The 11,756-nt window shown below is 41.4% G+C and overlaps 1 protein-coding gene across 1 annotated transcript in view; it reads left to right on the forward strand.

Annotated features, from left to right (window-relative positions):
* The window catches only part of LOC113466133, a 60,169-nt gene that overhangs the window by 2,538 nt on the left and 45,875 nt on the right, over nt 1-11,756 (forward strand). The window contains 5 exon segments of the mRNA XM_026821279.1: nt 997-1,185; nt 5,032-5,170; nt 5,777-5,931; nt 7,257-7,527; nt 10,808-11,011. Coding sequence (XP_026677080.1) covers nt 1,060-1,185; nt 5,032-5,170; nt 5,777-5,931; nt 7,257-7,527; nt 10,808-11,011 — 895 coding nt within the window. The 5' untranslated portion in view covers nt 997-1,059.

Here is an 11,756-nt window from a genome sequence, read left to right on the forward strand (position 1 = left end):
GGTTAATTAATTCATTAACATCTTTCATTGGTTATTGGACACCAATAAGTACCTATTCTATGATAGGTTAATTAATTCATTAACATCTTTCATTGGTTAAAAATTGGACACCAATAAGTACCTATTCTATGATAGGTTAATTAATTCATTAACATCTTTCATTGGTTAAAACTTTCTTTTCATTTTGGTGTTTTTATGCCCAAAACTAGCTGAATTTGCTTTGGAATCCTGCTAGTTCATCCCGAGGCATGGTCAAACTTGTAGAAAAGGCATGGCCGAACTTGTAGAAAATAATAAAAAAATACAGTTGCGTTGAGCGCTCCCTATTAGCTGCACAGTTATCAAACTAAAAACATAAACAAAACTCAAAATGTTGGTTGAGAATGGAACATTTCTCTCCCGCAGTCTCTGCACTCTGTGCATTTCTTATGGAGATTTTAGCAATCAAAAATTGATCATATCTCAGGATTGTTTTAGATTTTTGCAAAATCCTTTCTTATTGCACACCTAGACCATAAAAGAAATATTCCTACCAAATTTCAGCTTTCTAGGTGTAGGTGTTGTGGTTCAGGAGATAAAGCGATCAGTGTGTGAAATCTGAAATGTGAATGGATCTTGATTTTATAATATAAGATAACATCACACACCCTTCATTTTTTTTCTTTATTGAGCTTTCATGGCTGGATCTGTTCAAGGATTAAAACTTGGCATTTGCAAACAGACCTGTTTGGGCTAATACATTGCCACTGTGCACTGAGGTAGCTATGATAATCATATTTGTTTTCCCTTTAGTTTTCCTCTTAGCATAATATTTTTTTTTATGTTCATTTCTTTCAGATTATTACAAGGGAAAACATCAATTTGTCATAATTTATGCATCCTTTGGTCAATTGAAAAAACATGCCACTGTGCACTGAGGTAGCTATGATAATCATATTTGTTTTCCCTTTAGTTTTCCTCTTAGCATAATATTTTTTTTATGTTCATTTCTTTCAGATTATTACAAGGGAAAACATCAATTTGTCATAATTTATGCATCCTTTGGTCAATTGAAAAAACATGGATTTACCATACAGAGTACCACCAACATCCAGTTCTGGTATAGACAAATCAGTATCATTTCCTCAGGTCCCAACACCCCGGTATTCGAGTGCCTTTGGTCCAAGGCCACCAGATGTGAATGTGGTAAGTAAAAAAAATAATAATAATTAAAAAAAGGGCGTTTAAACATGAACCTCATTATAAGAAGTTGTGTCCTTCAATATAAGAAGTTTTTACAAGGCTGTGCACCTCTGTTTAAAAAAAAGGGCGTTCAAACATGAACCTCATTAGAAGAAGTTGTGTCCTTCAATATAAGAAGTTTTTACAAGGCTGTGCAGGTGCACCTCTGTTTACCAAGCACAAGAGCTGATCAGAAAAACCTTCGTCTTTTTAATTTCAGGTTTCCGCAATGAAGCCATGATGTTTTCCCCGAGTAAAAAGTCAAGCTTGTTGGGCAGAAGGTCGTTGCCCAAGTCTCCGATGAGGAACAGAGCGCTCTTGGCGGGATCCAGTGGAACTAAGTTGAGAAACAAAGCCCTCATGTTATCATCGCCTTTAAAGGTAAGCTGCAAACGACACAATGACAATTTAGTTGTCCCTAAAGGTTCGTGAGCGGGTTACCTGTTCTTTAAACTTGAAGCAAATGGTTTTACATGTTTCGAATATGAACTTTTAAGGTCCGTTCCCACTCGTGAGTTTCCGCAAAGACAATTTAGTTGTCCCTAAAGGTTCGTGAGCGGATTACCTGTTCTTTAAACTTGAAGCAAATGGTTTTACATGTTTCGAATATGAACTTTTAAGGTCCGTTCCCACTCGTGAGTTTCATCCGATTTTTTCAATGTTTTGTAGGCGATGTCATGTAAATGAGAGTGTTCCCATTACGCACGACACGATTTTTTTTTTCCCCCGAACGACTAGTGGGAACAGACCTTTAGTTACAGAATTCACTGAACTAAGTCATCCTAACAAAATCTAATTCTGAACAGATGAGGTTCGTTCTCGAATGGCTGGTTTTCTCCTATCCTGTCTTCCTTCTCTCTTCGATTTTGGGACAGTAAGACCTTAGCAGGTACCCCTATCAAACCTCTTTTAAGAAAGGAAGAAAAAAAACTATCAAACCTCTTTTAAGAAAGGAAGAAAAAAAAAATAAATAAATTGAATTGCCCTATTTCTTCTTTGCAGCACAAATCAAGCGTCAACCTCTCGGACAGTTCAGACAGCTCGGACTGCTGCAGCTCGGCAGACCAAGGTGCGGGGGTTCGACTTGACAATTTAGTTGTCCCTAAAGGTTCGTGAGCGGGTTACCTGTTCTTTAAACTTGAAGCAAATGGTTTTAGATGTTTCGAATATGAACTTTTAAGGTCCGTTCCCACTCGTGAGTTTCATCCGATTTTTTTAATGTTCCGTAGGCGATGTCATGTAAATGAGAGTGTTCCCATTACGGACGACACGATTTTTTTTTTTTTTTCCGAACGACTAGTGGGAGTCCGATTTTTTTAATGTTCTGTAGGCGATGTCATGTAAATGAGAGTGTTCCCATTACGCACGACACGATTTTTTTTTCCGAACGACTAGTGGGAACAGACCTTTAGTTACAGAATTCACTGAACTAAGTCATCCTAACAAAATCTCATGCTGAACAGATAAGGTTCGTTCTCGAATGGCTGGTTTTCTCCTATCCTGTCTTCCTTCTGTCTTCGATTTTGGGACAGTAAGACCTTAGCAGGTACCCCTATCAAACCTCTTTTAAGAAAGGAAGAAAAGTAAATAAATTGAATTGCTCTTTTTCTTCTCTGCAGCACAAATCAAGCGTCAACCTCTCGGACAGTTCAGACAGCTCGGACTGCTGCAGCTCGGCAGACCAAGGTGCGGGGGTTCGACTCCAGGAGTTGCACACGGAAGATCTTGCCGCCGTTTTGCCGGACGTGATACGGCACGATACGTTCGGTGCAAGGGCGGCCCGTCCGGCGGCTCAGAGCGCCCCGTGCGCCCCTCAACTGTTGAGTAGTCTGGAACTGGACTCTTCCTCGTGCAGTGAGGAGCTGGTACCCCATCAGACACATATAGTTCAGGATGTTATCAATAGGTAAGGAGCCTAGTACACTAACACAGTCTAGTTTTTGTGGTCTACATCTACACATGCATGGCATGACCTTTATGTGAAAAACTAAATTATTTCCAATTTCTCTTCTCGGCAGGATAAAGCTCGACTCGGACTCCAACTCCAACTCCGTCTCGCACATGTATGGCCTTTATGTGAAAAACTAAATTATTTCCAATTTCTCTTCTCGGCAGGATAAAGCTCGACTCGGACTCCAACTCCAACTCCGTCTCGCAGGACAAGAGCTCTCTGGTGTCGAAAAAGTCAACCACGTCCTCGACCAGCCGAAGTACCGGGGCCACGGGGAGCAGCACCTCCAAATCTCGCAGCAACGCTCCCTCCAAGTCGCGAGGGAGCAAATCCTCGTCCTCTTCAAGCTCATCGTCCAATTCTTCCTCGAATTCTTCGAGTTCAAGTTCCAGTTCGAGTTCTAGTTCTAGTTCCAGTAGTAGTTCGAGTAATAGTTCAAGTTCAAGTAGTAGCTCGAGTAGTTCAAGTTCCGGGTCAGATTCGGAATCACAACTGGGAGGAGATCAGGTAAGAATATAATAGATTCTATAATAGAAAAAAGAATATACATAATGTATTCTATCGAGTAGCAGTTCAAGTTCAAGCAGTAGTTCTAGTTCAAGTTCGAGTAGTAGTTCAAGTTCCGGGTCAGATTCGGAATCACAACTGGGAGCAGATCAGGTAAGGAAATGGTTGGGTGGAAGAGCTCACCAAGTGAGAATTCTGCCATCACTTAAAGCCTTAAAAAAAAAATAATAATAAATAAATAAAAAGGGAGTTTTAGGTGATTGTTTTACTACTCAAAAGTCCCAGTATTTAATTAAAGAACTTTGTTTAAATTGTGACAAAAAAAAAAAAAAAAAAAAAAAAAAAAAAAAAAAAAAAAAAAAAAAAAAGCCCCCACAATCACTTTTTAAACTTGTAGACTTCGACAAACGCCGACCCCATCTGAACATGGGAAAAGGCGAAGAAGAAGAAGAAGAAGAAGAAGAAGAAGAAGAAGAAGAAGATTTGCAATATTGTTTCTCACTGATTTGAATGCATTCCCACAGGCACATTTGCTGGAGGTTCCAAAAGCACAGGTGTTGGTGGTGGAGGTCCCGACAGTAATGAGTCCAACTCCTGTTCTTGGTCGGATAGTTCTCGGAGTCCTCTGTCTTCCAGGTCATCATCTCCGGTGCAAGTTTTCCCAAGCAACTCTACCCAGGTAGGTATTTCTTACCTAGTACTACCTTGAGAATAAATGGAAAAGTGTACAAATCAGTGGTGAGACTGGCATTGATGTATTGGGCAGAAACGTGGGCGATGAAGGACGTACCTGGAAAGAGATTGGAAGTTACAGGAATGAGGATGTTGAAATGGAGTTGTGGAATTATGAGTTTGGACAGGAGACAGGATGATGAATGAAGTCATAGGGAATAAGATAAAGGTCACAGAAGTATGAAGGAAGATTCAGGAAAGGAGACTGCAGTGGTACAATGTTGAAAGAAGAGATGAGAGGTACATAGGGAAAAGAGTTGAGAGAATGGAAGTGAGGGGAAGAAAAGGTTTCAAAGTAAATTGATATCAAGGGCAAGGAAAATATCTACTAAAAGGGACCTACTTAGTTGCCCAAAATCATAAGAATGCTAAAGAAGAGGGGAAAAAGTATTTTGCATCTAATCCTTTGTTTAACCTATCTATCTTTTCAAATCATTCAAATGCCTCTCTATTTTACCTTGGGGTTAATCCTTATCATCATTCAAATCAGTAAATGGGAACCATTTACTGATTTGAAAGGTACAAGGTTCGCGATTTGTTACGAAAACTAATTTTTTTCTCCTTCCAGACTGGTTTCAAAGTGAAATCCTTCACCAAGTCCCTTGCCTATTTATTTCCAGCTTGGGGTTGGAGGACTGAGTAGCTCAGCATGGAGTGCCATCATACATCAACCAGCTGAAGATTCGGAGCCAGAAGACTTGCCATCTACTGTTGATATAGATGCAATTAAAGAACCTCTACCCACACCTTGTCCCACAGGTATAGTGGTTATCTCTTGGCTATGATGGTTTTTATTAATATTGACTGCTTTTAAAATAATTTTTAGGATACCAAACTCCATTTTTTCATCCTTTTTTCTTTTTGCCCTCAAAAATATTGCTTGAAGAAGGGACTAGTCCAAATTTCCTCACGCTATATCAATAGCGAAGGTTGAGTGCAAAGGGCATCCCACTCGGAAAATTTTGTTTTAGCCAAAACACTAGTCCGAATTTCCTCATGCTATATCAATAGCAAAGGTTGAGTGCAAAGGGCATCCCACTTGGAAAATTTTGTTTTAGCCAAAACCAGTTGGCCTCAAAATGATTACTCTAAAGCTGATTGAGAGGCCAACGACAAACGCTGACCCCATCTGAACATGGGAAAGGCGAAGAAGAAGAAGAAGAAGAAGAAGATTTGCAATATTGATTCTCACTGATTTGAATGCATTCCCACAGGCACATTTGCTGGAGGTTCCAAAAGCACAGGTGTTGGTGGTGGAGGTCCCGACAGTAATAACGACAAACGCCGACCCCATCTGAACATGGGAAAAGGCGAAGAAGAAGATTTGCAATATTGTTTCTCACTGATTTGAATGCATTCCCACAGGCACATTTGCTGGAGGTTCCAAAAGCACAGGTGTTGGTGGTGGAGGTCCCGACAGTAATGAGTCCAACTCCTGTTCTTGGTCGGATAGTTCTCGGAGTCCTCTGTCTTCCAGGTCATCATCTCCGGTGCAAGTTTTCCCAAGCAACTCTACCCAGGTAGGTATTTCTTATCTAGTACTACCTTGAGAATAAATGGAAAAGTGTACAAATCAGTCGTGAGACTGGCATTGATGTATTGGGCAGAAACGTGGGCGATGAAGGAGGTACCTGGGAAGAGATTGGAAGTTACAGGAATGAGGATGTTGAAATGGAGTTGTGGAATTATGAGTTTGGACAGGAGACAGGATGATGAATGAAGTCATAGGGAATAAGATAAAGGTCACAGAAGTATGAAGGAAGATTCAGGAAAGGAGACTGCAGTGGTACAATGTTGAAAGAAGAGATGAGAGGTACATAGGGAAAAGAGTTGAGAGAATGGAAGTGAGGGGAAAAAAAGGTTTCAAATTAAATTGATACCAAGGGCAAGGAAAATATCTACTAAAAGGGACCTACTTAGTTGCCCAAAATCATAAGAATGCTAAAGAAGAAGGGAAAAAGTATTTTGCATCTAACCTAGTACTACCTTGAGAATAAATGGAAAAGTGTACAAATCAGTGGTGAGACTGGCATTGATGTATTGGGCAGAAACGTGGGCGATGAAGGAGGTACCTGGAAAGAGATTGGAAGTTACAGGAATGAGGATGTTGAAATGGAGTTGTGGAATTATGAGTTTGGACAGGAGACAGGATGATGAATGAAGTCATGTCATAGGGAATAAGATAAAGGTCACAGAAGTATGAAGGAAGATTCAGGAAAGGAGACTGCAGTGGTACAATGTTGAAAGAAGAGATGAGAGGTACATAGGGAAAAGAGTTGAGAGAATGGAAGTGAGAGGAAGAAAAGGTTTCAAATTAAATTGATACCAAGGGTAAGGAAAATATCTACTAAAAGGGACCTACTTAGTTGCCCAAAATCATAAGAATGCTAAAGAAGAAGGGAAAAAGTATTTTGCATCTAATCCTTTGTTTAACCTATCTATCTTTTCAAATCATTCAAATGCCTCTCTATTTTACCTCTCTATTTTACCTTGGGGTTAATCCTTATCATCATTCAAATCAGTAAATGGGAACCATTGTACAAGTTTCGCGATTTGTTACGAAAACTAATTTTTTTCTCCTTCCAGACTGGTTTCAAAGTGAAATCCTTCACCAAGTCCCTTGCCTCCTCTTCCAAGCATATCCCGCACAGCAAGTCCTCATCGTCCAGTGACCACGATGATTATGGGGACGATGAATCTAGTGGCGACGCAACCTATCTATCTTTTCAAATCATTCAAATACCTCTCTATTTTACCTTGGGGTTAATCCTTATCATCTTTCTACTGATTTGAATGGGAACCATTGTACAAGGTTGTAACGAAAACTATTTTTTTCTTTTTCCAGACTGGTTTCAAAGTGAAATCTTTCACCAAGTCCCTCGCCTCCTCTTCCAAGCATATCCCGCACAGCAAGTCCTCATCGTCCAGTGACCACGATGATTATGGGGACGATGAATCTAGTGGCGACGATAACGCGAGTACGAGCAATCAGTCGCGATATTCAGCGTCGCGTCGGCAGCACTCGGCGACGTCGCGATATACCACTGGGTATAAGAGTACGTCGACCATAGCGACGGACAATAGTGTGTTCTTTGAGCGACCGTCTTCGTACGAAGGTAAGACTTATTTATTGCTTAAGTGCTAACAAAAATTGGGCTTATTTCAAAGCCCTCCACTTAGACAGCCTAGTACCTATAATTCAACGGTCTGAAGTGTTAAAGTGCCTAAAAGAAGAAGAAGAAGAAGAAGAAGAAGAAGAAAAAAATCAAGCTGGGTCCGTCCCTCCGGGAATTTTTTAGCCCGTAGTTTATTCGATCGTGATTAAAGAAAATCAGTACCTATGTACCTACCTAATAACAGCAACTATCTGAACCAAACCGAACCCCCTCAGCTGCTTGGAATAAGAAATACGAGTGTTTTAGCGAGCTCCATACCAAGTGCTTTCAGTCCGTGTAAAACCAGCGCGCTTAGTGTTCAATTGAATAACATTAGCGAGCTCCATACCAAGTGCTTTCAGTCCGTGTAAAACCAGCGCGCTTAGTGTTCAATTGAATAACAATGTGTTCAGCAAAAGTGATAAACCCTCTAGTGATAGTAAAAGTAATAGTTTAGGCAAACCCGCCCCGCCCGTGCCCCCTGGGGAGCTGAAGATCCCGCCTGTCAAACCAAATACCGTCAAACCTAGTACAAACCTCGTGTCTAATCTCCTGTTACCTAATAGTAAGCTTAAGTATAAGTCCAATGCGAAACACACGCTCAGCTATTCCAAGCTAGGCTATGAATTCAAAGTTACCGTCAAATCTAGTACAAACCTCGTGTCTAATCTCCTGTTACCTAATAGTAAGCTTAAGTATAAGTCCAATGCGAAACACACGCTGAGCTATTCCAAGCTAGGCTATGAATTCAAAGTGAACCCGTACAAACCTCACGATGTGCGGAAGCAAGAAAGAAAACAGAGAAAACATCCGGGAGAACTATAATTGTACCTAATCGATTTTTTTTTTAGGTTTCATAGAGGGAAATGTATAGTAATCTTCTTTTTCTTCGCCTTTTCCCGTGTACAGACGAGGTCGGCGCCTTTCGTCAGCCTCAATCAGCCCTAACTAGGGTGATTGTTTTGGGCTGACATTTGATTTTGGCCGCAAATTTTACGAGTGAATGCCCTTCGCACTCAACCTTTGCTACTTCTTTAGCAAGAAAAATTTCAGGCCGGTCTACTCCTTGTTCAACGTCCCGCAGACAGACAACCATCAATCAGTTATCATATTTCAACAATCTTTTTACTCTGGGAATGCCACCACTGGTCGCTACTCAATTAAAGTAGCTACTCAATTGTCCGCACGGTGCAGATGCACCCCGAACTCCAAGCACAGAGCTGAAAAAAATTCGACCCCACCGGGAATCGAACCCGGTACCTCCGGCGTGCAAGCCTAGTGTGATACCCACTCGGCCACGGAGGTTGCTAAATTTCAATGTTTTCTACTGCTGTTTTCTAGGTCGTCCCCCGAAGAAGCTGACCAAGGAAGAGCTACCTTCGACCGACCTCGGTAAATCCTCCAAGAACCGCCTCTCTCCAGACTCGGGTATTGTGACTGCTAGCTCCCCTAACTCCACACCAGTGTCTTGTGTTAAGAAACCCAGTGCCTCGACTGCAAGCAAAACCCCACACAATGTAAGTAAGCTGGTGCTGTGGAAGAGCTCACTAAGTGAGAATACTTTAAGCCTTAGAAAAAATATAATCTGCCCAAGTAAGGTACCTACCCTTTAAAAAATAATCAAAAAAATGTACCTACCTTGGAACCCCTCATTTGACAATCTTGCATAGGACTGAAAAGTCCCTTTACTCCAACTATTAATGTCAAAATTTCAAAGTATATTAAGAATAAAATCCATACCTCGGCTGGGTTTGAACCCATACCCTCCTGCTTACCAGGCGAGCGTCTTGACCACTACGCCACCTAGGCAGGTTCTGCAGGTTTTCTTAAAAAAAAAGTCAAGGTAGTCTAGGGGTTTTCAAGTGATAGCAATAGTCCATTTATGACGCTGATTGATATCTCAATGTTACAGGTGAAAATGACGGCCGCAGTGATCGGCTCGATCATTCAGGATAAACGCAAGCCCAGCACGTTACCAGTGCGCGCCAGCAAGATCCTCTCACACCGGCGTTCCTCTGCCATCTCCAATATTAAACGAAAGAAGCGAGGGCAGCGCAGGAAACTGAAGGAGAAAACCACGGAAGATAAGAAACTGGCGAAAGATAAGGAGTCTCCAATATTAAACGAAAGAAGCGAGGACAGCGGAGGAAACTGAAGGAGAAAACCACGGAAGATAAGAAACTGGCGAAAGATAAGGATCTCATTAAGGTGCCAAGCTCGAAGATCTTGAAACAGCAACAGAAAGAACAAGCCAAGTCTAAGCTTTCGAGTAATTCAGTAGCTCCCAGCGATGGTAAACCGGTCGCCAAGAGAAAACCAGGTCGCCCTAAGAAATCAGATAGCGTTGGGACGAGTGAAACAACGGACCAAGCGGGAAAACAAGTGTTTGATATTCAGAAGCTAACGTGTAACAATAGCAACTATCTGAACCAAACCGAACCCCCTCAGCTGCTTGGGATAAGAAATACGAGTGTTTTAGCGAGCTAGACAGACAGACGACACCGAAGCGAATACAATAGTCCGTCCCTTATACCTTTTTATTACTATTGTAATAAAAATGTGAATCCCCGAAAAACCATTTTTTGGGGTTTTTGGCTTTTTGGTTCTCCGGATAAAATTTTCACCATTTTCGTGTTCCTGGTAAAAAGACCTTTAATTTGATATATAGGTCGACCAGGTTTGGATAAGTCCTTCTATGGGGACAGACAGACAGACGACACCGCAGCGAATACAATAGTCCGTCCCTTATACCTTTTTATTACTAGGTATTGTAATAATAAAGGAAGGACGGGCTAAAAAGCAAATAACTTAGTTTTCCGTGTGCTGGACTAGAGACTAGACTAGTTCAAGTTGGAGGGTAGTGTGCCTGCCTTGTAAGCGCTATAACTTAGTTTTCCGTGTGCTGGACTAGAGACTAGACTAGTTCAAGTTGGAGGGTAGTGTGCCTGCCTTGTAAGCGCTAGTCCCCTTGTTCGATTCCCGCCTGGGGTGGACTTTCATCCTAACAAATAAGGTTCGTTCTCAGAACTTCTGGCTTTCTCCTATCTTGTCCTCTCTTCGATTTTGAGACTGTGAAACCCCCTATATCAAACCTCTTGAAAAAAAAAGGCGTTTAAACATGAACCTCATTATAAGAAGTTGTGTCCTTCAATATAAGAAGTTTTTACAAGGCTGTGCAGGTGCACCTCTGTTTACCAAGCACAAGAGCTGATCAGAAAAACCTTCGTCTTTTTAATTTCAGGTTTCCGCAATGAAGCCATGATGTTTTCCCCGAGTAAAAAGTCAAGCTTGTTGGGCAGAAGGTCGTTGCCCAAGTCTCCGATGAGGAACAGAGCGCTCTTGGCGGGATCCAGTGGAACTAAGTTGAGAAACAAAGCCCTCATGTTATCATCGCCTTTAAAGGTAAGCTGCAAACGACGCAAAGACAATTTAGTTGTCCCTAAAGGTTCGTGAGCGGATTACCTGTTCTTTAAACTTGAAGCAAATGGTTTTACATGTTTCGAATATGAACTTTTAAGGTCCGTTCCCACTCGTGAGTTTCATCCGATTTTTTCAATGTTTTGTAGGCGATGTCATGTAAATGAGAGTGTTCCCATTACGCACGACACGATTTTTTTTTTCGAACGACAATTGGGAACGGACCTTTAGCCCTAAGACAGTGTGAGATCAGGAGAAAGTTTCGTTTTTCACTTCTTCATTTACTTCTTTCGTGGACAAGTTACTCCGAAGGTGATTCCCGGAGGAAAAGACAAATGAAAATCGATATTAACTTGTTTCTCATACTCGTAATCCTAAATATATACAACCCCTTGTGTAACTGACTGACTGACTCACTCACTGATTCACTCACTCACTCATACTAATTCTAACCCACTTCTAGATGAGCTAGAAAGATGCGGTTTTCACCATTGGATTCCTTATTTTTTGTAGGTACTGGGAAAAATCGGAAAATCCCGAAATTCCAAACCGTTCCCGAGATATTGACGTTTTTTAGTCCCCCATAAGAAATACACGGGGAACAGAGTTTGAGGCCAGCAAAACTTTTCCTACGTTTAATATTTTACTCTCGCTTTTAGTTTTCAGTTTTCATTTCTTCGAAACAAGAATCAGGGACGATATTAGTTTTCAGGGGCGAAGCCAAGGGAGCGCGAAGCGCGACCCCACGGAACGGGAGAGAGGACGAGAGAGAT

Source organism: Diaphorina citri, unplaced genomic scaffold (assembly GCF_000475195.1).
Source record: "Diaphorina citri unplaced genomic scaffold, Diaci psyllid genome assembly version 1.1 scaffold219, whole genome shotgun sequence".
NCBI lineage: Eukaryota > Metazoa > Arthropoda > Insecta > Hemiptera > Psyllidae > Diaphorina > Diaphorina citri.